We start from the raw sequence: 27,312 nt of genomic DNA, 5'->3' as shown, positions 1-27,312 counted from the left end.
ATCTTAAGAATGTTGTTATTTTTGTTTTATAACTCTTAAGGTATCTAACAATCGTCCAAGGTTGTGCTATACTAGCGCCCGGTTTTCCTAACAACTAAAACATCGTTGCCCTTACGCAGAGTCACCTGTTAAAGCGAGTTGTTGGTCACCCTGTATGTTTTTGGCAGTTTTAGGCGGGTGACTTATACTCTAAAAAGTAAATAACCTCCAAAATTCACGGTAAGAATGTTTCTATAGATGTTACATAACTCTCGAAAGTTATTAACAGCTAAAAGTAGTTCCACAGGTGGTAAATCATCTTTATTACTAGATTCACCTACTTTTATCAATTTAAAGCAGTTATTTAGACTTTATTCAAGGCCAAATTACTTTACCCACTAGTGGATAAAATGCGTTTTTACCCGCTGGTATTAAACGACAAAACACGTGTTTCCGAGCTAGTGAGGGGAAAAACGATTTTCCAAGGTTGCGCCATGCTCGTGTTTCCTGCCCTTATGCAGAGTAGAGCAAGTTATTTGTCATTGGCAGTTTTGGACAAATGACGACAAAAATTACACTTTATAAAGTAACATAACCTCAAAAAGTCAAGTTAATGTTGATTTTAGCGTTGTGTTATAAATACAACAGTCTCTAATAACTGAAAACAATTTTCCAAGGTTGCGCCATGCTCGCGCCCGGTTTTCTAACAACTAAGACATCGTTGCCCTTATGCAGAGTCATCTGTAGAGCGAGTTGTTTGTCACCCTGTATGAGTTTGGCGGTTTTAGGCGGCGCCTTGATGCCGGCGATCACGATACGCTCTACCCAGGAGCGGGTGGGGTAGTTGGTAGAATCCACCAAACTGGAAAAGAGCATTTCTATTTATGTCCAGTTTCTTCTATATCACCAAGACAAAAATATGTTGTTGAAAGTTGAACGTCGTTTTACACCAGCAAACTTATATTTTAGGGCTTCATTGACACGTCTACTGCCAGGATCTCGCCTGGTGGGCTCTTGAACTTTATTCAAATACCGGACAATCCGGTAGGAGGGTGATAGTCATACAAGATAAAGGTTTTAGATATCAATCAGCTTCTGATGTAATGCATCTTTTATCTAGCAGTGCATTCATCAAATCAAATTAGTAATTTGCAAAAACAATCAGGAGTAAAACGACGATGAGTTTAGAAACTTTAGAAGATGATGACAGTTTTTTGTGTATTTTTCGTTTTAATATATTGTCTGTTAGGGGAGCAGTTTTGTTGGATAATGAATACATGGCAATTAATGTGTCAAAGGGTCAATAGGCTAGTTTCCTACTAGTCAAATCAGCTTCTTTTTAAGAACTGTCAAAACGATTGCTAATATGGATTTACTATGAAATACTGAGGAGTGACGTCACGGTCAATTTATTTACTTTATATCTTTCTCTTTCTTAAACAGAAATAATGTTTAAACATAACTACTGTCCATATTTCTCTTCTATTTATGTGGTGCTTTATTTCGTGCACTGCATAAAATATTTTATTTTAAGTATAGGAAACTAGCCTATTTCAACTACAAATCGTTTAAAATGTCATTACACAGTCAAGTGAAGCAATACTCACGAGTACGTGATGCCGCTGGATTCGTAGTCGATGTGGGCGTAGATGTACTTGTTGTTTTTGAACTCGTAAGTTTCTCCGTCGTCAATGAACAGCGAGCCGTGGGCAGAATTCTGCAATTGAACAAATTTTAATTTATTTCCTTCATGACACAAACTATAACACAATGTACAGAATACATTCCCGTCTTGTTACGAAGTGTCGTGTAGGTTGATTCCATTCGAAGCGGTGTGGAGTGATAAACTCTGGTAAACCCATTTGTAAAGCTGAGTTTAGACGCGCAAGTTATTGCAGCAATTTTTGAAACAGAAGTACATGAAAGAAAGATATGTAAATATTTGCCACTCACTCTTACCTATAGTTGCGTCTCAAAACTTGCAGCAATAACTTGCACGTCTAAACTCAGCTTAACCTCTCGTATGGATAGGAGCAGATCTGCTCCATATTGTTTCAACTTTAACATGTAGTTATTATGACTAATATATTAATGACAATTAGACGCATACTAAAGGCCCAGCCACGACATTGGTCTAAGCGACAGCGGTGAGCGGCAGCCATACGACAATGAAAAATCCCATCGCCGTGTCTCGACAAATAGCCGCCGCTCGCTGACGCGCTTGGGCCGTAAAGCGGCGACTACGTACATAATACACTCCCAAACTTTCCTTAAATATCGCTTTCCAAATTGAGATTCGATAGCCCTACGTTCGCGACTTTTATATATTTTATACTACGTCGGTGGCAAACAAGCGTACGGCCCGCCTGATGGAAAGCGGTCACCGTAACCTATGGGCGTCTGCAACTCAAAGAGTGTCACATGCGCGTTGCCACCGTTGACTTTCGCGAGATGAGTTTGTTTTCTTTCCAAGGCGGATTGTTCGAGCAAAAGAGCTTCGAGTATCGATCTGAATTCTGTTGCCACACTTGCAGAATGCACAGAATACACTCCCATTTCGAACATAAACGGAAAGTTGCTAATCTAACAGAGATTCAATATTCTGTCACTGCTGCCGTGAGGTGAATCTTTAGATTCAGTAGGTTTGAGTAGGTAGAGCATCGGTGTGGCTTTATTTATAATAAAGTCGATGGTAAGAATACTCACGTTAGCGTCTAAAGCGACAACTAGAGTGTAAGGATCGGCCGCCATGAGTGCTGATGAGCGTCGCACGCGCTCCTTACGCGGTACGATGGTGCCGCCTCGCTGGTACACGGGGATCTAGAAACGATGATAGATTCTTGATAAAAACATATAAATACATGATTTTCTGTACATATAATCGAAAATATATTATGAGCTAAAATTTACGACCGAAAGAAGGAACCGCGTACCAATGGAATGCGAAGCGCGAACTATGAGTTTCTGTGCTAGTCAATTTATGGATCGACCGAATGAGCAGCGAAACTTTTTCATCTTGTGCAAAAATTTATTATATTCTGTTCTCTGTCGTTTCTTATTATTATAATAAATGCTTAATCTTGGCCACAGACTAGCCAAAGGCAAAGACGTGGCCTACGATGGAGCTCGCTCGCCCGGAAGATGACTGTTCACCCTTGATTTGAATGGTTGCCGGATTATATGAGCTCGGAAATCAATTATAGATATAGAAATATTTATTAACTTAAAAACACATATACAGTGGGGAAACAAGCCTTTGGGTTCTGAGCTGAGCTAGGATATCCTGTTACAGAACCCATTGGTACTTAAAATTAAATTAACTAATCTAAAAGTAAATATACCTTACATAACTAAGCAGTCTTTTTTTTTAAATATGAATCGGAATTTAATTTAATGTTCAATACTATTTATAAGCACAACCAACAATACGTTTTCTTTTACAGAATGTATGGTTATGAATACACTAGATAAGTACGTACCTTAGCGATGTTGACGTCCTGTGTGAAGTATCCATTGGCTGCGTGCGCGTGGTACGAGTCGACATCGTACCAGAGGGTGCGGGTTGCCTTCCCGGGTAGGTACACTTTGACACTAGTAACGCCGGGCTCAGTCACAGGGCGGACTAGGAATTCGTCACCTAGAAAAGATAATATTAGTTTAGTATTTTTTAAAGGAAATTTGAATATGTACTGTTCTGGCAGGACTTGAACCTGAGACCTTTTGGAACACCGAATACCGATAAGACATGTATAACTTTTTTCTTCCGCTACACCACACCTCGGACACTGGCGAGCAAAAATATGAAAGAGGAAGTATTTCCGGACCGATACGACCTTCAAGAAAAGAGCGTACACCCATCTTAAAGGCCGGCAACGCACCTCCAACACTTCTGGTGTTTCGGGTGTCCTGCTCGTTTGCCTCCTATCCCATAAAAAAAAGAGGCGCAATTCCAAGCACACAGTCTAAGCTCGTGTAGCTGAACGCGTACCATGCTTGTATCAGTGAAATATGACAGGTCGGCTGTTCGCGTTTTTGACAGGCGGTAACTGTGAGGTAACCGAGAGGGGGTGGGCGGCACTGTCAGCGGGGAGCGGGAGTGGCCATACTGTACGATAGTACTCTTTATTATACTGTGACTACACTAGGGTTGTAAATAGAAAAAAAACCAAATGTTTTTTTTCAGAATTGTGAAAAAAAACATGAAAAAAAACCGAGCACCTTGGTTTTTTTTCTAAAAATGGTTTTTTTTCAGATGAACAAATAATACGACAATAACGGTTTTTCGTGAGTTGTAACGTGTTTCAATAACAATAACGTAAATTTTAATTCAATTAACATTCAGTATACAAACGTTTGTTGGGGAATCCCCGATGCTGCGTGTAGCGTGGGGCGGCGGTGGTGTTGCCAACAGTAAAAAGTGATAACTACCAACTACAGATTTCGTAAATGTTACTTTTATAAGACCAGAAATTAAAGTTATTCGATTAAATTCGTTTAATAGTTAACATTAAGTCTAAAAAACCGTATAAAAGTATTAACTACTTTCAAATTTTGAGATTTCGTACTTTAGAAAAAAAACATACTCCAGAAAAAAAACTGTTTTTTTTCACGGTTTTTTTTCAAGCCAGAAAAAAAACCGTTTTTTTGCAACCCTAGACTACACTCACCAAGTAAGTACTGGTCCTGAATGTCGAAGGTTTCCTCTTCTTCGGGGTAATCGTGGAAGGTGGGTCTCATGATGGGCAGACCGTCCACAGAGTGCTCGTAGAAGAGAGTGTACCTTTAACAAGAATTAAAAAGTTATTAGGAACCTCTTTTATATTAGACTTATATTACGTACGGCAAGCGAAGCGATGAATCTGCATGGGTCACCCGAAATGCGCACTTGTTAAAAACAGTTTTACATAAAATAAAAAAAACCGGTAAAACTATAAATGTTTCTGGTCCGGTAGTTTACAACAAGCTGCCAGCATATATCATAAAATCTGAAACTCTTAGTTCATTTAAGAATAAATTGAAAAGTTGGCTCATCAAGAAAAGCTTCTACAACTTTAAAGAATTTATTGACTGTAAAGAATAATGTAATATTTAATTTAATAATAATAAATTTAATATTTAATTGATGCAATAATTGTACAGTAGATATAAGATATGTAGAAATAAGTACCAATTGTGACCTGTAATATGTTATTACCAATAAATGATGTCTATGTCTATTGACCGGGATATAGACCTTTATTACCTTTTTGATTTTTATTGGGCCGATCAAAGGATAATCTCCAGAAATGGGGGATTGGGCGACATGGGGACATACTCTGCGATTGTGGCCCCCGCGTCCCCCAAACAAGTGTCCCCGGTGCTCAACAACGTGTACTGAAGTTCTTTTCAGGGCTACCCCTCGAGGGCTTGAAGTGGCTAAGCATTGGCAAACCAAAATTTAGTTTTACTTAAAAATAAAATAAAATAAATAAATATTATAGGACATTCTTACACAGATTGACTGAGCCCCACGGTAAGCTCAAGATGGCTTGTGGTGCAGGTACTCAAACAACGATATATATAATATACAAATACTTATATACATAGAAAACATCCATGGCTCAGGAACAAATATCTGTGCTCATCACACAAATAAATGCCCTTACCGGGATTCGAACCCGGGACCGCGGCGTAGCAGGCAGGGTCACTACGCGCTAGGCCAGACCGGTCGTCAAACTTGATCCCTTTACACGAAGAAGAAGAAGATTGAGGTCTCGATTTCAACGCAGTTGCATGCATCATGATCACGGGAAACGGGGTGATGCGTCGAAACGAAATAGCGGGCCCTCAATAAAAATCAAAAAGGTATCCCGGTCAATATAAGTCTAATGAAACTAACCGTCATTTAAATCTGTTTTATTTGTTAATACTAGCTTTTGCTCGCGGCTTCTGGAATGCTCCAAACTTCCACACCCATTTTTGGGAAGTGGGGGGGTTAGAAAGAGACAAAAAGCCTATGTCACTCTCTATCCTTTCAACTATCTCAACTTACAAAATCACGTCAACTCGTCGCTCTGTTTTGCCGTGAAAGACGGACAAACAAACACTTTATTTACCAATAGTCGATGAGGGCGTATCTCCTGCGCACAGCGTCGCGTATGAGAGCGGTGGTGGCAGGTTCATACAGCCAGGGCTCGCGACGTTTAGTCTCAATGTGGGAGTGAGCACGGAAGAATGGTTGGAATGCTCCCGCCTGTAATTTCAAAGATAAAAATAAATAAATAAAATAAAATAAATATTATAGGACATTCTTACACAGATTGACTGAGGCCCACGCTACGCTCAAGAAGGCTTGTGTTGTGGGTACTCAGACAACGATATATATAATATACTAGCTTTTGCCCGTGGCTTCGCTCGCGTTAGAAAGAGACAAAAAGCTAGCCTATGTCACTCTCCATCTCTTCAACTATCTCCACTTAAAAAATCACGTCAATTCGTCGCTCCGTTTTGCCGTGAAGGACGGACAAACAAACAGACACACACACTTTCCCATTTATAATATTAGTATGGATAAATATATACATAGAAAACATCCATGACCCAGGAACAAATATCTGTGCTCATCACACAAATAAATGCCCTTACCGTGATTCAAACCCGGGACTGCGGCGCAGCAGGCAGGGTCACTACCGACTGCACCAGACCGGTCATCAAGATTAAGTATGTAGGCATTTTCTAAAATTGGGACCCAAAAGTCGTTAACAAAAATTAACTCGATGTCAATTTTGTGACGAAAACTAAGCACGAAATTTCAATAAAAGTATTGCTTTTGTGTTAATTAAATAAACTATAAGAAATAATCTACATTTTGAACATGAAAAAAGTTGGTTTTCAGACAAATTTTATTCTTGATTGTCGTCACAAAACTAATTTATATGAAACCTTCACTAACCTGGTACCATCTGGTCATCAGCTCGGGTTCAGGGTATTTGAAGAATCCGCCGACATCGGAGCCACAGAAGCTTATTCCAGCGATGGACATGGAGATGCATTGGGGAATGGAGACGGCCAGAAAACCCCAATCGGCCATGTTGTCGCCTGTCCAGACGGCTGCGTATCTGAAAATAATACATTAAGATACAAGCGCGAAAAGAAAGTTCCAAACGAGTGGCGATAAATTAACAACCACTAAATTAAAATTGAAAATATCCCCGACCGCGACATAGTAGACCGATTTTCATGAAACATGGTTAAGAACACTCCCGATTTTCTTAGCTTTCAGACAAAAAAAACTAAATCTAAATCGGTTCATCCGTTCGGGAGACAGACACACACACAGACACGTCAAACTTATAATACCCCGTCGTTTTTGCGTCGGGGGTTAAAAATCGACACGAGTTGATCGGAACCGGATGTCGGAATCAGATGTCGGGCATTGTCTTCGGACTCTACGGTCGAGTTCATCCCATAAAAGTTCGATCGGGTTAAGGTCTGGGGATTGCGGTGGCCAAATCATATTTTTTAACACACCTTGGCGTTCCTTATTGACTGTGTAGCTTCTACAGATCTTTGCTGAGTGTTTGGGATCGTTGTCTTCTTGCAGAACAAATGGGTTGCCGATCAATATAATAAGATTACGTTGTTTTCTATTGATTACAAATTTAGTTTGATGATTTTTAGAAGGGTTTATAACAATGACACTGAACATTGTGTTTGGTCTTAAACTTTTTGACGGTAGTGTATATAGAATCCCAAAATTCCCAATAAAAATCTGCGCGTTGTAGAAATCGCCGCTATCAGCACAGCGCCATCTATTGTGAGATTTGGTAAACTCTTGCAGTTTATTATTACCTCTGAGTGCCAGCGAAAGCTGAACGGGTGAGTATGAAGGGCCTGTATTTGCCGTCGGCGCGGTCCAACATGCCCTGGTGGGTGCCACTGATGTGGGCTAGACCGTATTCGTTGTGGACGTGTCTGGAAAACAGATATTTTACTATAAAATCAGTTCGATACACATCGCTGACTAAATTATTCTTTACATGAATCTAATATTTCTAACAATTCATAGCTGGAAAAATTAAACTAATAATACTTCAATCTGTAGACCCCGCTATGTGCTTAGAAAGAGAAAAAGTGAAAACATGTGTTCGTCGAGTCATTATCACAGTTAACTTACGATAGTCTTAAGCGCTATTGGCCATAGACACTATGGTTATGCAAAACCTGGATCGACGAAAGTTAGAATCATAGCCATTTTCACAATATTTCACAAAAATAGCTTGAGCATCCGGACATACAAAAGTGGATTGCACGAGTTAAAGCGTACATTTTTCGTCGTTGTCGTCTTGTTACTATGTTAGTGTGAGTCAAAACGTAGACGCTAAATTTGACCCACTTCTCGGTTTCCGATTGAGCTGAAATTTTGCACATATATGTAAATCACGTGACAATGCAATATTATGGCATCATGGAGCTCGTCTGACTGAGCAGAAAGGTGGTAATAGGAACTCTGTCATGAAACGTCGTAACCCATCGAGTAAGGGGTGTTTAGAAACGTCTCGGAGAGCAGTAGATGACTGTTGAAAGAAAGGTACAGTCGGCGATAAAAGATTGTGCCAAAAATTAAATTTTTGAAAAAAAAAAACTTATTACTTAAGGTATTTTAATTTAAACTTTTGATTCCTATCAGTTTGTAATAATTACAATAATACCTGTGTTCCCAATAAGAGGCGAGTCCATCATGGCCGTCTTGGGGAGGCTTGTAATGGCGGCAGTCCTTGGGCATCGTGATTTCCGGACCGTTGAATACCTGTCAAATATTTTTATTGTTGAAACAGAAAAACCCGTATACTCAATTTTCTTTAAGCTAAACAAATATGTGGCCGATTATCCCAAACAGCTAACCTTCCATGTATTTTTTGCAGGTGTCGTATCCGAGTGGCATTTCTGCGACGCGAAACGAAAACGAAACAGCGCGAAAGGTAGTCTGGCTCTGTCGCACCAACACACAATAGCGATAAAGATATCTACGAGCGTTTCGTTTCGTGAGCGTTTGTGCCATTCGGCTACGTACACAGAATACGATTCTTAATTTTTAAACGGTCCCTATATTTGTTACATACAATACATTACATACATCTAGTACATACTATTAACTCACGAAAAGGAATTGATTCCAAGGTCCTATAGAGATTTTAATAAATAATTCGTTCATCACAATCCATGCGACGCTATCGATCCGTCCGCGTAAATCCAAGATGGCGCATGCCATCTAGTGATGGAATGGGCATGCTCGAGTAATAGTGTTGTGCCATTGATTCATTGTTTTCTTATGATATGTATTTTTTTTGTAGTTAACAATACTTACATTTTACAAGGCGGGAATGTAACACCTCGTGCTAAAATTCGTTTTCATACTTATATCATACATACATAAAATCACGCCTGTTTCCCACAGGAGAGGGGTAGGCTAGTCTAAGACCACGGATTTCCATTTGCTACGCTGACAGACTACTTTAAATTCATACTCGAGCGAGCGAAATATTCCTAAACTGTGGAAACTTGCGCGTTGTGAGAGATTATAGTGACCAAAGACATATATAACTCCGTATAGACAGATAGTGTAAGAAAAAAACGTACCTCAGTACCATACAGAAAAAGATACGGTGGGCTAGATGGCATTACACCTTTGGGGTACGCTCAGCTAGATGGCGCTAATTTGACATTTTCACACATATCGAGCTAAGAATATGGACCAAATTGTCAAATCTGAGGTTCAAAAGTTATAAGCGTGTGTCAAGAGATGGCAGTCTATGCACTGTGATTACGCATTTTACTTATAACAATAACAATAACAATATTTATTTTCAAGAAGTACATAATCAAGAAACATATGCAATGGCCCCCACACTAGGCACAGCCTGTATCGTGGGGACCTGAACCTCAAGAGAGTAAGTAATAGCTAGGACAACGAAAGTATTAACATAAATATGTTTACTATAACTAAAAAAAAAAAAAAAAAAATAAGAAGAAGATATTCTGTAGGTACTCAGTTTGTGTGTTTGTGTGTGTGTGTGTGTGTGTGTGTGTGTGTGTGTGTGTGTGTGTGTGTGTGTGTGTGTGTGTGTGTGTGTGTGTGTGTGTTTGTGTGTGTGCGTATGTGAATAAAGAAAATCATTTTAGAATGTTCTCTGTTTCTACATAATCCAACGAGAATAGCTTCCTTTGGATATGTCTTTTTGCTTCAGATGGGTTGCAGTGTCTTATATCGCAGTTTTTTATTAAATTATTATATATATGCGGAAAGAGGAAACCTGAGAATCTCATCGCAAAAGTAGATCTAACAAGAGGTATAGGGATTTGGTAGACTCTCTTTTGGGACAAAGCTAATTTGTCAGAAACAGACTCATGACAGACCATCGAGTGTACATATAGGGAAGCACGCAGTAAGAATAACTTACGAACGCTTAGTACGTGTGCTTTTGTGAAAAGTTCTGAAGTAGAAAATCGGCGGGGCAATCCCAAAGATACCTTCAGAACAGCCCTTTGAGCTCGCTCTAAAGTAATCATTGTTGACTTAACTGAGCCACCCCATGCGAGTATGCAATAGTTTAAAACAGTCTGGCATAGAGCCAAGTACATCATTCGAATCAGGTGAAAATCCCCAACCTCTCGTAAGATTTTCAGGGTATATATTAGTTTGCGAACCCTACCAGCCGTCACTAAAATATGTTTTTTAAAATTAAGGTTTTCGTCAATTATAACGCCCAAATATCTGAGTGAACTGGTTCTATTTATAGTGGCACAAGGACAGACGGAAAGATGAGAGTTAGGTGATGCTATGCAAGAGTGGCTGTGGATTTTAAGACATGAAAAGGCGGAAGGAGGATATGATGCAGCTGTTTTATGAAATCCTATGAATTTAGTTTTGTCAGCGTTCAGAGTTAAAAGATTTTGGTTTAGCCAAACAAATAGCTGTTGCAAACCTGCCGAAGCCAATTCATAAGTATCTCGCCACGAGTCAGCATGAAACACCAAGGCTGTGTCATCGGCATAACAGAAAAAATCACAGTTTTTGAGCTTTAGGGACATGATGTCGTTAATGTAAGAAATAAATAATGTAGGTCCTAGTATGCTGCCCTGAGGAACGCCGAATGATACAGGTTTCACAGAGCTCACGACGTTACTGATTCTTATGTGCTGGTTTCTACCCGTAAGATAGCTAGAAAACCAATCCAAAGATTTGCCACGGATCCCAAAGGCTTCCAGTTTTCTTAGTAGTATTGGGATTGACACCGTGTCAAAAGCTTTCGCCAAATCGAGAAATATACCTATACAACCTTTGCCGTCATCAAGATGTGAGACGACAGTATCGGTCAATTTTTTTACAGCTTCCTCGGTAGATTTCCCTTGTCGAAAGCCAAATTGACGGTCGGAGAGGAGTTGATTTTTTTCTAAGAATTTGACAAGACGCTTGTTTACCAGACGTTCGAGTATTTTGGAATAAGCTCCAAGAAGTGAGATCGGACGGTAATTGTTCGGAGTATTAGTAGGCCCTCCTTTATGTACTGGAACTACTGCCGCAGTTTTCCAATCCTGGGGGAACGAGCCAGATGCGAAACTAAGGTTGAATATCGACGAAAGTGGGAGAGATACAATATCACCAATATATCTCAAAAGTAAGTTACTAACACCATCTTGACCAGCGGCACTGTTAATGTCCAGTCTGTCTATAAGACTTTGAACTTCGTTCGGGTCAGTAGGTTCAATACAAAAGGAGCCAGAGAAGCTATTATTTTTCGCAGTGACTACTTTCGACGCTAGGTTTTCTTGACTGGTGTTTAGTTTCTGAAGTATAACCTCAGCTAGTTTTGAGCCGACTGTTGAGAAATGCGTGTTACATACGTCAAGGGACTCGGAAATTGTGGGTTTCATTTTAAGGAGATCGTCAGAGGACTTAAAGGTTGCATTGCTATGTGTGATACGTCTAATTGAGTTCCAGAGCTTTTTAGGGCAGTTTTTATGCTTGGCTAATTCTTGATTGTCATATTCAGACTTTAATTTTCTGAGAAGGGATCTATGAAAGTTTCGGTAGCGAGTATATACTAACAATTTGTACTTATTAAAAGGGTCTTTACGGGATTCCATATGGAGTTTATCTCTAAGCTTGGAACATTTAAGCAACCCGGGGTCATCCATGGTTGAAGGATGAGTTTGGACCGACTCAATTTTATAACTTTGGAGTTATTTGTTACCGCGGTAGAAACTTTAGTGGAAAAAATTTCAACAGCATCGGCAAGGTTGCAACTTTGTAAGACTGGGTTCCAGTCAATAGATTTTAGTTCCGATCTCACTGAGGTAAAATCAATGTAAGTCTTAGTGCGGACAGCACGGATTTGTTTTCGTATTTTAGGTGAGATACCTACCATAGTGATGTCGTGGTCAGTTAGATCCGTGGAACAGACGACGGATTCAGCTTGACAATTACCCGAAATAAAAATATGATCAAGGCACGATTTTTTATGAGTCACAGTATGTATGCAAGAAAGAAGACCGTGCTCTGCCAGCAAACAAAGATATTCGGATGACTTAGAATGAATACTGCTCGTATCTAGTATGTCTATGTTTAGGTCTCCGGCAAAAACAAGGCAGGGGCAAGAAGAGATGGAATTAAGAGCGGAGTCTAGGGACGAAATGAAAGGATCGATGTTATGGAAGCTCGGAGATCTGTACACCCCCACTACCTGGAAGGCATTGGGTACTTCTACGAGTAAGCAGTTAGCATCATCAACTTTTAACTCCTTACTAACTGGGGCCCACTTATTATTGACATATATGACTACTCCGCCAGACTTATTTATGAATTTAGTAGTGTTAAAAGATGAATAACCTTGAATTTGATAGATAATGGAATGCACATTAATCCAACATTCACATAAAACTATCACATCGAACTCTATGCCCGTACGTTTCAGAAGAACGAGAAACGTATTAAAATTCTTTTGTAAACTTCTGATATTCAGACTTAATATTTTTAATTTAAATTTCGACATTACCTCGCAGCACTCTTCTGGGTATGACAAAGTGTGGCAGTTAATCTTATAAGTATTATCAATATCATGCAGTAGGTTTAAGGTAGCCATGGGTACATGGTTGGGAGGTATGATATCTTGCAATACATACGGAAAACAGCCACATAGGAAGTCAACAGAGAGACCATTAGATTATTTAGAAAAATATTACCATTTGCACGACGTAGAACTTCAAAATGAGAGTTTTGTGGAATAGTGTAGTGTGTAGGTGTATAAAGTGTATATAGTGTGAAGTGTGGGTTGGTGTACTTACTTTGAGACCACGATAGTAAACAGAAAATAAGCAAAAGTAATAGACAGCATCCGAAAGAGAGTAAGAATGATAATAGTAAGTAAACACTAAATACTAATTTAATTATTGGTTGTAAATAGTGTAAAATCCGATGCATGTCGTAGGGGAACGTTTCGGTCTGTCGTCGCCTTTTCGGATAGCTTGCCGAGGTCTTCATCACTGTGGATACGAATCGCAGGGCTTCCTTCTGACGCATCGTTTTTTCTGAGAAAGATAGCTCCGTTACGGGTCCAAATATGTTTGAATTCATGTGAACGTGCGAAATCTCTAGAATTCCGAAATAACCGACGGTTTTCATATGTTAAACGTTCATTTATGAAAACTATCCTTTCAGGCCCTTGCCCGACTATATCTTTGCTATCTAGCTTTTTACGAGCCCTGGCTTTGTTTAGGAGTTCATCCCGTTTGACACGCCGAATGAACGACATCACTAGAGGTCGCTGCAACTGCTTTACATTTCCATAATTGTCTTGGTGTTTTGGACCTGCCCGTGAGACGTACATTAAGTCGGCATCTTGAAGGGGTACACCGAGTTTTGCCGCCGCTGTTAACGCCAGGTGGTAGGGGTTTTCGTCTGGGTATTCCTCAAGACCAACTACTTCAATCTCGTTCCTCAGAAACAGTTGAGCTTGGCTATTTATCTGGTTTTGTAGATGTGATACTGTCACTTTTAATTCAATATTCTCATTTTTCAGAGCCTCTAGTTCTTTCAATGCTGAGTCATATTTTGAGATTTTATCACTTATAGCATCTAAGCGAGCCTCGAGCGAAACCCATGTTTCCCGGGCGCTATCTCTGAATTTTGATATTTCTGATGAGAGGGATTGCAAATCATTAGCGTGTTTCAGCGGGATAGTAGCTGGAGTCGCTGTGACAGGAGCGGGGACGGGGGCTGTGGGGGCTGTGGTTGTAGGAGTGACGGATGTCGCAGCGGAGCCCACTTTTGGGACTACACTGGTAGCGGCGCGACCTACTGGACCAGTACCTGATCTTTGTGAGTTCGGTTTGTTCCTTAATGTGACATTTTCATGGGAGAAACGAACTGGGGTTTGCGTGTTGTCGCCGCCTTTCCTATTCTTTGCATAACAGTCCGGACATACCCAGTTTTTGATGTCGAGTGTTGATAGGCACTGTGATTGTATGCAGGCTGTGTGGAAGCACTGTTTGCAGGATTTAGAACTGCAATTAATCATTTCTTCGTTCGGACGAATTTTTAAGGGACAGCCGGCACATTTCATTTTACCGAATTACTTGATACCACTTTTCACAATTCAAAAAATAATATTCTACATAAAATTAATCAAATAAATCTAAAAATATTAAAATAATAACAGAGAAAATTTTATGACAACCAATTGACATGACTTACTTCGACAGTAACTCTTTATAATACTCGATCCTCTTTGTAGTGACGAAAGTTGAATAAAGTTTGCCGCACAGTTCATTTTACAACTGAAGAAACTTCTTTGTAGGGCTCGTATTCCACTTACACTAGGTTCGTTCATATCGTTCCAGAGGTGGACATCTTTGCTAGAGCCAGGCCAGTTCTTGTACTGGAATCGCTCGGAATAGTACTGGCTGACTTTGGGGTCGAAGAAGTCTAGGTAGGATGACGAGCCGGGCCAGCACCAACCTGGGAACAAAACACTGATATACAACTTTGTTTGACCAATGGTTATAATTATTCTGTACATTTTTCTTTATTTGTGCAATAAAGTCTAAATAAATAATAAATAGAGTGCATGTGCCCAGCAAAGACTGAGTTCCGTGCAGGGCCGAAGGCCCGGAGCCGTTTTACACGCAGTTTCCTCGATATTTTAATAATTGTGACTCACAAATAAAGAGATTCTGATTCTGATTCCTCTTCGGGCTTCAGTACAAGAGTCTAAATTTAAATGCACAATAGTAAGTGTCTAAATGTGAAGGCCGAGTTCCGTGTAAGACCCGAAGCTGTCTAGAGATAACTACTCGACTACAGAACAGTACTTACCTACAAGTGTTCTTATCGCGAAGGCCGAGCTCCGTGTAGGACGGAAGACCCGGAGCTTTCAAGAGCTCGAACACGCGTAATGACTTTTTTTTTTTAATATCTGGGCGACCGAGCTTCGCTCGGCTCTATTTTAATATATCACGTCTTTAGATAAAAAAAAACTCTTATAAATAGAAAAACAAAAACATAATTTCTGTCCGGGATTCGAAACCCTGACACCTACGATCTATCTGCGTACATTAGACCGACCTCGTACGACTGAGCTAAGCGGAATCGATGCGCGCGCGGCGAAATTAAGGACCATATTTTACGTTTACAAACGCGAAAGAAAAACTCATAAAAACTCGAAAATTCGCGTTTTCCGTGATCTAAGGCTACGCTAGATCGATTTTTCACCCCCGAAAACCCCCACATAACAAATTTCAGCGAAATCGTTAGAGCTGTTTCCGAGATCGTCGGTATATATAAATAAATAAATATACAAGAATTGCTCGTTTAATAGTATAAAATATTTTATTATATACTGACCTGTTTAGGACCAGAAGGCCTGAAGCTTTCACGAGTTAGACTACATAAATAAATAAATAAATATTATAGGACATTTTTACACAGATTGACTGAGGCCCACGGTAAGCTCAAGAAGGCTTGTGTTGCGGGTACTCAGACAACGATATATATAATATATAAATACTTACATACATAGAAAACATCCATGACTCAGGAACAAATATCTGTGCTCATCACACGAATAAATGAGGAGTGTCTTTTCAAAAGGACTTATTTCTATAAGTCAACAGGGTTATTTTTATCTATGTCTTCCTAGAGAAATAAACCTTGTTGAGTTATAGAAATAAGTCCTTTTGAAAAGACACTCCTCAAATGTCCATACCCGGATTCAAATCCGGGACCGCGGCGCAGCAGGCAGGGTCACTACCGACTGCGCCAAACCGGTCGTAACTAGATACTAACCTTCATAATCTTTCCCATCCTTGTCTTTCACATAATATCCATTTTCAGTGGCGTCTTCATGCAGGAAGTAGCCAGGTTCCCTCTTGATGTGAGGGTCTATGATGGCGATGAGTTTTCGGCCTTTAGCGGTTAGGTTGGCGACCATTTCGGCGGGGTGGGGGAACTTCTCGGCGTCCCAGGTGAAGTACCTGCGAATAAAAATGTACATACACCCTGTTGTTATTGAATTCCGTTAACTTTAAGGGATGGTTCTTTAGATCAAACAGCGACACGATCACCCAGTGACAGCCTTCCTCAAGTGTAACGCCATCTAGGCCACCGTGCTTTTTTCTCTAGGGCTTTGAATTGAGGTACGTTTTTTTCTTAGACTTTATCCGTCTATGCGGAGTTACGTCTTTGATAAAAACGAATATCGGGTAATTTGGTGTTGTTTACATCTCCATTGATATTTCGCTGGGACGTCAGTCTTCCGCGACCACGAAACGTTGGTAAAAAAGGTAATAATGTATCGCGATCGGCCCTGTCTTTAAAACAAGTACATTCTCTAACATCCCGTATGTTTTTTCCAAAATCTCTAAATGCCAATCCTAATTAATATGAAATCAAGGAATTGTCTTCTAAAACCGTTTTCACCAAACAGCACGGAATCTATCAAAATACACCCTGTATTAACTATAAAACTCCCGTGAGACTCATACATATTTAAAAATATTTTAAGCGGGTTACTCACGTATTAAGTCGATATAGCGTTCGACATGTTTCGATCCAATTTCACACCGAGCAAGCGCCCGCAGTATGCGTCGCGCTCTCGACATGTAAAGGCGGGGTCGCTACTCTTGAGAAAGGTACTCGAAACTGGATCGAAACATGTCGAACGCTATATCGACTTAATACGTGAGTAACCCGCTTAAAATATTTTTAAATATACACCCTGTATACTCACATTTTTCTGTCCGTGTATTCGATGTCGAGCCATACAGCGTCCATGGGAATGTCGTGCACGTCAAAATTGTCGTCAACCTGTCGCACGTCATTCTCGTCCACGTAGTTCCAGCGGCATTGGTGGTAGGCGATGGAGAATTTCTGTTGGGATATAAATAAACATTTATTTCAAATTAATTAATTAATTTATTTAATCTTTATTGTTCACAAAGAAAGAAAACTTATAGTACAAAAGACGGACTTAATGCCAGACACCATTCTCTACCAGTCAACCTTTAGACAAAGCAGAGATATTGTATTATTATTCGACCTAGGCCACCTAGGGTCCATTTCTCAAAGCTAAAAGTAACAAGTTTTTTCTTAACCTCTGACGCAAAAACGACGGGGGTCTTATAAGTTTGACGTGTCTGTATGATTGTCTGTCTGTGGCATCGTAGCTCCCGAACGGATGAACCGATTTAGATATAGTTTTTTTTTTGTTTGAAAACTGGATTAATCGCGAGTGTTCTTAGCCATGTTAAATGAAAATCGGTTTACTATGTCGCGGTCAGGGGTTTTCCAAAATTTTAATTTTGTGGTTAGGTTAGTTATGATAAAGGCTGCAAAGCCAGCAAACGAGCAGACGAGCCGCCAGATGGGAAGCAGTTATCGCCGCCCATGGACATAACATCAGGGGAGCCACTTATGCATTGCCGACCTATGAGAACCCTAAATACTACTAAAGAACCCCATGTCATCGCGCAAGTTACAATCGGAAGTCTCCTTTCAACTTGTCATATTAGACAGCGACTATCAATTGTAATTTGTAACTAAGAAATGGGCCACTAGCCTCACATTTAGCTAAATAAAAGGCCTTACAGCAGATTTGAGGCAAAAAAATCAACCAAAGCCGCTGAGACTCGGGTAGCCGAACGGGTTTAGGCATCTGAAGCGATTGCACTTTTTATTCTGGCAGGGCCGCCATGTGATGTGGGACGTTGAATGAAACAACTGTCTCGGAGTATAGAGTTAAATTGAGTCAAATAACGTAAGTGACACCTTATAGAATAGAAAATATTTATTTGGCATAGAGATACATTATAAATAAAACTCATAATTATTGTTACTAATGATGTTAACCCTGGCAAAAGGAATAAGGATCAGTCTGAAAATCAACGCTGGGTATTATAACCTAGCACATGTTGAGACCTGAATCCTTTTACCAAGCACGAAAAAAAAAGTACTTAGCTCTTATTTTATGCTTAGCTTAAGTGAATTAACATATTACTTTTTTTTCCATTGCTGTACTCTTTTTTGTGTTATGGTAATAAACGTATTTTTATTTATTTTATTTTTATATACTAGAGCTAGTATGCATTAGTGTTGCATACAGTACAATATTTTAGTTTTTAATAAGGCAATTCTAATATGCTGATCTTTTTTATAATACTGCTAGGCTCTCAAAAAACTGGGTTTAAACTAAACATTATAAAATAACATTTATTTTCATATAAATCGCATCAACGTGCACACAAATTGTTTTTTTTTAGTTGTCCGTCTGTCAATAAATGTCAAGTATTCATTTTACTTACGGGAGGTAAAGGCATCACACCAGTGAGTCGTGTGTACTGTCTGAAGACGTCCTTAGGCCGGTTGCCAAGCATCACGAACACATCCACAATGCCGGACTCACTCATGAATCTGCGAAAAAGTATAGTTGTATGTTGAAGTATTTTACATACGTGGCGTAGGCGAAAGGCTGGCAATTTGCACATGAGTCTCTGCACTGCCTAACCCTTTATGAGATACAGGCGTGATTGTATGTAAGTTGTAAAAATGATATAAAATATGTTTACCTGGCATCAACCTGCTTCTTCTGCCCCCCGGTGACCAGATTGACCAATGAGGAGACAACAGTGCCCTCAGCGTGATTGACCACATCCACCCAAGTTTCGGCAGAGTTGTGCCAGAAAACGCCCGCAGTACGCTTAGATCTGTGAACAAAGAGACATATTAAAGTTGACTAGTCGGCGGTACATCGTTAAAATAAACCATTCAGTGTAACCTCGGACACTGGCGATCAGATATATGAAAGAGGCGCGTTCCTACGCAGTCTAAGCTTTTTTTTTGTTAGTATGAATAAGTAGACGTTTGACCACACCTGATGGTAAGTGATGATGTAGTCTACGGTGGAGCACGCTTCCCTATGAGATACCTATTCACTCTTGCTTTGAAGAGACCTGGATTGTACTCATGCGGAAACACAGACTCAGGCAGGGCATTCCACTCCTTGGCGGTTCGCAAAATAAATGTTGAAGCGAAACGCTTAGTGCGTATTTTTGGAATACTAACCATGAAGCTCGTGTAGATGAACGTGTACCATGCTTGTATGAGATATGACAGGTGGACTGGTCGCGTTTTTGACAGGTAAGTGTGTGGTAACCGAGAGCGGGTGGGCGGTACTTTCAGCGGGGAGCGGGAGTGGCCATAGTGGATAGTAATCTTTATTATACTGTGGAATAGAGACTTGTTCCGACACTTGAGAGCACTTTGAGATTGAAATAAGGCAAGTTACGTAGGTAAGATTAACTTGTACTCTGTATAATATTGTCTCCGGTTACCGCGATAGTTACTCATGAAATAAAACTATGGAAACGGATTAAATCGCGTATAATGAATTTAAACTCTGTACTCTGTACTTTTAGTATTCCTAGTTCGGGCACCAAACTTCACCACAAATTTAAAATTTGATTAGTTTTAGCTAATATAAAATTAATGTAGGTACCTAAATTACATTTTTTTGTGGTGAATGGAATAAACAAATATTCTATTCTATTTAAAAGACCGTAAACAAATAATCCGTACATTTTCGGGTAGCTATAACATTTATGTTAAACAACCAAATACATAAACCAACGTGTGTTTATCAAATTTTAGTATAGTTAATGATTATTTGTTTGTTTTTCATTAGGCTTTTTCCTAATGAGAGACAAATAAACATTAACTTGTGTAAATAAGTTAATCATGTTCAAAAATTCTTACAAGACATCAGTTTATACGGGCCGTCCGTGGTAAAATCTTCTGACCTAAATAGAAAATACCGGACCTTCCGAGCATTTGAGAATTGAAACCAAAATCGAAATAAATTAAGTGAAGAATTAATTCTGAGGTGCCCTGACATTTAGGTCTCAGGAGATGCGGGTCCTGAACCTAATAAGCTTCACGCTGGGCACTAGCGTTATAACTTTGTCCGCACATTGCCAACATTTAGACTACAGTGATGTAACAACAGCTTTTCTTCCAGTGATACAACTTTTTCCGTTTAACTACTCAATTCAACTGTGTGATATTAAAACTTGTGTGAGGAATAGCGGTAACAACTTAATTCAACTGTGTGATGACGGAGCAAGTATGAAACGCCGTCATAATAAATCAATTCAACTGTGTGATGTTAAAACTTGTGTGAGGAATAACGGTAACAACTCAATTCAACTGTGCGATGAAGGAACAAGTATGAAACGCCGTCATAACAAATTAATTCAACTGTGTGATATTAAAACTTGTGTGAGGAATAGCGGTAACAACTCAATTCAACTGTGTGATGACGGAGCAAGTATGAAACGCCGTCATAACAAATCAATTCAACTGTGTGATGTTAAAACTTATGTGAGGAATAACGGTAACAACTCAATTCAACTGTGTGATGACAGAGCAAGTATGAAACGTCGTCATAACAAATCAATTCAACTGTGTGATATTAAAACCTGTGTGAGGAATAACGGTAACAACTCAATTCAACTGTGTAGTGAACCTATAATGAGTAAAGATACTAACAATTCAATGCAACTGCATGATTACAACACTATTATGACGAAAGACGGCCACAACAACTCAATTCACTATGTGATATTGCAACTATTTTGAGTAAAAACGGTAACACAATTCAACTGAATGGTGAAACTATAATGACGAAAGACCGTAACATCAACGCAGTCCAAGTGAATGATAAAACGATAATAAAACACAGTAACAACTCAATTCTACTGCGTGATGATGAAAATGATGAAATTATGAAGAACGAGGGTAACAACATATCAATTCAACTTAGTGAAAAGATTATACTAAATCACGGTAATGATTTCATTCAACTGAATGGAAACTATAGCCAAGTGCATGAAGAAACGTTATTGAGGAAAGATTTGAAGAAGTTCAATAAGAGTAATAAGACATCGGAGCCGTGGATGTGTCTACATCGAGTTTTAGTAAATTTGTGTTTTGTAATGGTTTTAACATATAAAGTTTGACGAGATTTTATTTAGTCTTACCTATTTAATTTCACCAACAAATATAAAACTTATTAGATGAAAGTAAAGCGCCATCTACCGTGATAATTACTGTTGTCACCCGTTTTCGTGGATATCGTAGAAGTTGACTGTGAGACATAGTTTTAATTGTGACATTCAATTTGCAAGTTTCTGTATCTTCTGTATGTCATGTATGTATAAAATGAAATTAAACTCACCCGCAGCGATACAGACGCGTTGATGAGCCATATATTTATGCGGCTGTCGAGCTCAAACTCGAACACGTCCAGATTGTAGAGCCGGTCTATACCTGTCTCTATCACTAGTGTCTCTACCAATTTGGCTACTTACCCGTGAGCATTTATAAGTTATTCTTATCGACTGAGACTGCCTTGTTGCCTCTGCGATGCCTGGTAACATCTGAAGTTGTCACCAAGGTCAATCCTATAGGTATGTTATATATTCAAAAGTTATTCTTATCGTAAATCATGGTCTGCCTCGGGGAAGGTGACATCGAGAGATGCCTCGTTGCCTCGTGGCTTGCTGTGCTGGTGAAATTCGTAGAGGCGGTAAAGCTCGCCACTGGTAGTACGAAGGGCGAAGCCTGAGCTCTATACCTGTCTCTATCAATGGTGTCTCTACTAACTCACCCGTGAGCATACATGACGGGGATAGAGCCATACAGAGCCATGCGGCTGTTGAGCTCGAACTCAAAAACGTCCAGATTGTAGAGACGGTACGGGTCTCCGCCGCTGGTAGTGCGAAGGGCGAAGTTGTCTGTGTGCTCGGGGATACCTGGGAACAATAAACACAGTTTAAAACTTAGCTATCTTTAAGTATTTAAATAAATGTAAACAAAAAATGTTTTTCAAACGGTTTTGAAGGTAAACGAAAACGTTACACGACCAGATAAGGAGGTTAAGGACAGGTCGTTGACTAACAGTAAAGGACTGCCCGGAAAAGGTAACATCGAGAGAAACTGCTCCGTTGCCTCGCGGCATGCTATCGTGGTGAGACTTGATCTCACTAAGTTCGACCCTATATGTAGATTGTAGCGTTATTAAGTTCTTCTTACTGTAGACATGGTCTGTCTCGAGGAAAGTGACATCGAGAGAGACAGCCTCGTTGCCTCACGGCTTGCTGTCGTAATGAGATATGTTCTACGTTCAGCCCTATAATAAGACACGGTTTGCCTCGGGGAAGGTGATATCGAGAGAGACCGCCTCGTTGCCTCGCGGCTTGCTGTCCTGGTGAGACTTGAGCTAAGCTCTGACAGAGTTCCTACATGTAACTAGATATTCTTACCGCAGATATGGTCTGCCTCGGGGAAGGTAACATCGATAGAAACTGTCTCGTTGCCTCGCGGCTTGCTGTCGTAATGACATATGCTCTAAGTTCAGAGCCTATATGCAGACTTAGTGTTTCTTACCGTAGACATGGTCTGCCTCGGGGAAGGTGATATCGAGAGAGATTGCCTCGTTGCCTCGCGGCTTGCTGTCGTGATGAGATTTGAAGTTTTCGCCGCGTGAGCTGTCATCTTCCTGTAATATTTTTTACTAAATTATGAATCAAGTTTATTATTATTTCGCCAAATGATTGCAGACAACTAAATAACTTAAATGTGACTTTCCATCAGAAGGGGCCTAGGGCCAACATTAATACTAGCGGCAGTTATTGGAACTAATTTGACAACATACAATTTATAAATTGAAATAGATATCATACACGAAAGAAAAAACGACAAGGTCCACTGAACTACACTGGAGAAATTTCGTCAGGTACCACGGCGGGCGGGTGGTCTAGTGGTAATGACGTTAGCCGCGTAAGCTGAAGACCCGGGTTCGATTCCCGGTTCGGCCACCAGTGGGCCTTGTCGTTTTTTGTTTCGTGTGTGATATCTATTTCAATTTATATAATAGTAGTGTGACCACTTGAAAATAACAATTTATACACCGTGTTTTTTTTTGTTTTCCGTTAAATTCGACACGTCGTTAGGTTCGTTATCAGGAACCATCCTGTATATCACTTTTAGTTAAATTCGCCAAAAAAATTTTTTCATCGTTTTCATACATAATAAATGAATTAATTAGTGTGAGAGACCCTTAAAAATAATATTCAAGTTAGTGTCAAGTGATTGACGGCACATGTCAAAACAAATAACATTAGGAAGTGGTAAAGGCTGTCACACACGTGTTCAGTAATTATTTTTATTTTTTTAATAACTCGATAACCGTAAGAGTTAAAACGCTAGTTTCTTAGAGAAATTAATTGTATTTGATCTAAAGAACCTTCCCTTAAAGTTAACGGAATTCAATAAAAACAGGGTATATATGGAAAAGCTGTCAAAAAGCACCAGTCGTGCACGTGGCGAATACTTGTACACATGAAATACCAAAATTTTAATTTTGGTCGGAAATTCAATAAGCAAAGCCGTACCAGAAGTCTCACTTTAGTCATAAGCATACATCGGGGTTTTGGGAGCGGGAATGAATTCGTGTATTTATAACTTGAATTACTGAAATATAGATTAAACTATGTATCTGGCTCCAAATGTACCTAGAAATGATATAGTAATGTCTGTTGTTCATCGTTTTCACCCTTTTTGGGCTAGTGAAAATCATTCCCGCTCCCAAAACCCCAATGTATGGTCATAAGTGTCATAACTTCATAAGTATGATGAACACAAAACAGATAACAACAGAATATAGATTAATCATGTTAATAGGCATTTAATAGAGCCGACCCGGTCACAAGTCAATAGGTGGATACGTGCCGCGCTATAAACTTATCAGTCATGTTTTATTGCTAATAAATAGGGATACATGTATACTTTAAATTGTATGCTAACATATACTCTGTCAAACAAGTCTGTCAGTAAATAAGAACAAAGAAAACTATAGGTATCCTTTTCTATAGCACCCTAAAGAAAACCGGCCAAGAGCGTGTCGGGCCACGCTCAGTGTAGGGTTCCGTAGTTTTCCGTATTTTTCTCAAAAACTACTGAACCTATCAAGTTCAAAACAATTTTCCTAGAAAGTCTTTATAAAGTTCTACTTTTGTGATTTTTTTCATATTTTTTAAACTTATGGTTCAAAAGTTAGAGGGGGGGGACGCACTTTTTTTTCCTTTAGGAGCGATTATTTCCGAAAATATAAATATTATCAAAAAACGATCTTAGTAAACCCTTATTCATTTTTAAATACCTATCCAACAATATATCACACTTTACATGTAGGGGGGGGTACCCTAATAAAACATGTTTTTCCATTTTTTATTTTTGCACTTTGTTGGCGTGATTGATATACATATTGGTACCAAATTTCAGCTTTCTAGTGCTTACGGTTACTGAGATTATCCGCGGACGGACGGACGGACGGACGGACGGACGGACGGACAGACAGACATGGCGAAACTATAAGGGTTCCTAGTTGACTACGGAACCCTAAAAAGGATGCATATAGTTTTCTTTGTTCTTATTTACTGACAGACTTGTTTGACAAAGTATATGTGCTACAGATGTAGTGGGAAAAGATTTGCCTTCGTATTGTTACGGAAACGTACGAACGTGTCATGCTAGTTCAGTCAGTCTCAGTACAAGATGTACTGACATTGACTGAACTAGCATGACAAATACGAACGTTTCCGAAGGAAACCCTTTTCGCACCACATCTTTAACTCCGCTATTGGAGTGAATAAAGTTAAAGAATGACTGACAAAGTAAAATGTGCAGTTAAAACACTTGAACATGATTTGAACCTCAGTTTTGACAATTTGAATATTATCAAAAATCTAAATAAGATCATATATTAAAGAAATAAAAACCGGCCAAGAGCGTGTCGGGCCACGCTCAGTGTAGGGTTCCGTAGTTTCCCGTATTTTTCTCAAAAACTATTCAACCTGTCAAGTTCAAAACAATTTTCCTAGAAAGTCATAAAGTTCTACTTTTTTTAACTTTTGGAGCAATTATTTCCAAAAATATTAACAATATCAAAAAAACATTTTCGTAAATCCCTATTCATTTTTAAATACCTATCCAACAATACATCACACGATAGGGTTGAAATGAAAAAAAAAAATCACTGCTCCACTTTAAGTGTGGGTACGGGGTACCCTAATAAAACTTTTTTTTCCACTTTTTATTTTAGTTTCTCTTTTTATTTTTGTCGGCGTATTTGATATACATATTGGTACCAAATTTCAGCTTTCTAGTGCTAAAGTTGTAAACCGTCTGAACGAGAATAAATGTTTCTTTATGGTTCAAGGGTATGTTATTATTATTTTTTTCTACTCTCGTACTGTTATTCGTGAGTTACAAGGTCGTGCACTTCACAAGGTCACTTTAAAACCCTACATAAAAGATGTCAGGACAAGTCTATCTAGTCTATACCCTGAAAACATTTAGTAGCAGTAACACGATATAGCTGTTAAAGTTCAGTAAATACATTGCTACCAACTTAACAAACCAATTCGCAGAGTCAAGACTCCTTCGTTTTCTGCTGCGTTCATTGGCGACGCGTCGAATCGCATTCAAATGTATGAGAACTCGATTCAACTCGGCTCGATTCGTCTTAGTGGCCAGGCTTCAAAGAACCATACCATTTTGAATATGCAGTTTGCACTCAAACTGCATATTCAAAATGGTAGGCGGTCCACTAGATAACTAAGATGACTGAAAGTAGGTATTTGTTGAATTTATAATTTTCTTTCAAAATAAGTGCTTGGTCGTAGAAAAAGTATTGTATGCAACGGTGTTTAACTGAGTCAAAAAATGCTCGTGGCGTCTTTATTACCCTTCGCCTCAAATTGTTACCCACGCCACTCACCTTTTTTGACCTCTTTTAACCACCAGTTGCATAAAATACTATTTCTGTGATGTAACTTGAAAATAGTTAACAATGAGAGATGACGTAAAATTTCTCTGTTATCACTGTCATTGACCGGCTGACATTACACACACCGGCTAATCATTGATCTTAGTTCTTATCGCTACGTGACTGACAAAACGTTTGTTTGGATATAAGGTGAAATGATAACTGAGATGATTGTTCGAAAATGTTTGAGATGACAAGATAATCTTAAATAGCCGGGTCCACACAGAGCGAGGCGTGCTCACGCGGCAAACGGCCAACGTCACGCACTGCCTCGAGGCACGTCTGCCGCGCGAGGAAATTGCCTTGCTCTGTGTGGACCCGGCTAAAGCAAAAATCCCTTAGGTCGTGTTTTAATCTATCGCCACTCGTTTCGAACTTCCTTTTTTACGCACTTGTATCGTAATGTACTATTATACCATGCACGAAATAAAGCATAAGATAATTATAAGAAAAACATGGACAGAAGTTATTTTTAAATCCAATTTCTATTTAATAAGTCAGGTAGAAATATATAAAGTAACTGAATTGACCGTGACGTCACTTAATTCGATTTCATATTAATTCCATATTAGCAAGTCGTTCAAATTCGTTTTGACAGTTCTTAAAAAGAAGCTGATTTGACTAGGAGGCAAGTAGCCTATTCCATTGTCACGTGATTTACATGTGTGCAAAATTTCAGCTCAATCGGAAACCGGAAGGTGGGTCAAATTCAGCTTCTACGTTTTGACCCAAACTAAACAAGGCAAGTGGAATAAAAGCTTGTAATAAACAAAAAAATAGTATAGATAATCCTTTGTTTCTGGCAAAACATGTGCAAATAGGTAAACAAACGAGAACACGTGTAGATAAGTGTACTACATTGTAGCGATTACATGTGCTAGGTCTTTGAACTCAGTATTTATAATGTAGAAACGTT

At 39.2% G+C, this 27,312-nt stretch overlaps 1 protein-coding gene across 2 annotated transcripts in view; it reads right to left on the bottom strand.

Annotated features, from left to right (window-relative positions):
* Positions 1–454: 454 nt before the first annotated feature.
* The window catches only part of LOC125237093 (neutral alpha-glucosidase AB), a 39,949-nt gene continuing 13,091 nt past the window's right edge, over positions 455–27,312 (bottom strand). For both annotated transcript variants that reach the window (XM_048144050.1, XM_048144051.1), the window contains exons 6-21: positions 22,955–23,066; positions 22,176–22,320; positions 19,078–19,215; positions 18,814–18,922; positions 17,244–17,383; positions 16,301–16,488; positions 14,832–14,974; positions 8,670–8,767; positions 7,810–7,932; positions 6,911–7,076; positions 6,075–6,211; positions 4,647–4,759; positions 3,459–3,616; positions 2,686–2,799; positions 1,587–1,696; positions 455–841 (exon numbers count right to left, since the gene is read on the bottom strand). In XM_048144050.1, coding sequence (XP_048000007.1) covers positions 631–841; positions 1,587–1,696; positions 2,686–2,799; positions 3,459–3,616; positions 4,647–4,759; positions 6,075–6,211; positions 6,911–7,076; positions 7,810–7,932; positions 8,670–8,767; positions 14,832–14,974; positions 16,301–16,488; positions 17,244–17,383; positions 18,814–18,922; positions 19,078–19,215; positions 22,176–22,320; positions 22,955–23,066 — 2,205 coding nt within the window. In that variant the 3' untranslated portion in view covers positions 455–630. The remainder of the gene's footprint in view (positions 842–1,586; positions 1,697–2,685; positions 2,800–3,458; positions 3,617–4,646; positions 4,760–6,074; positions 6,212–6,910; positions 7,077–7,809; positions 7,933–8,669; positions 8,768–14,831; positions 14,975–16,300; positions 16,489–17,243; positions 17,384–18,813; positions 18,923–19,077; positions 19,216–22,175; positions 22,321–22,954; positions 23,067–27,312) is intronic.

The sequence above is a fragment of the Leguminivora glycinivorella genome, chromosome 20 (genome assembly GCF_023078275.1).
Source record: "Leguminivora glycinivorella isolate SPB_JAAS2020 chromosome 20, LegGlyc_1.1, whole genome shotgun sequence".
NCBI classification, from domain to species: Eukaryota; Metazoa; Arthropoda; class Insecta; order Lepidoptera; family Tortricidae; genus Leguminivora; species Leguminivora glycinivorella.
The sequence above is the reverse complement of the archived record's forward strand: the minus strand, read 5'-3'. Positions and strand labels throughout refer to the sequence as shown.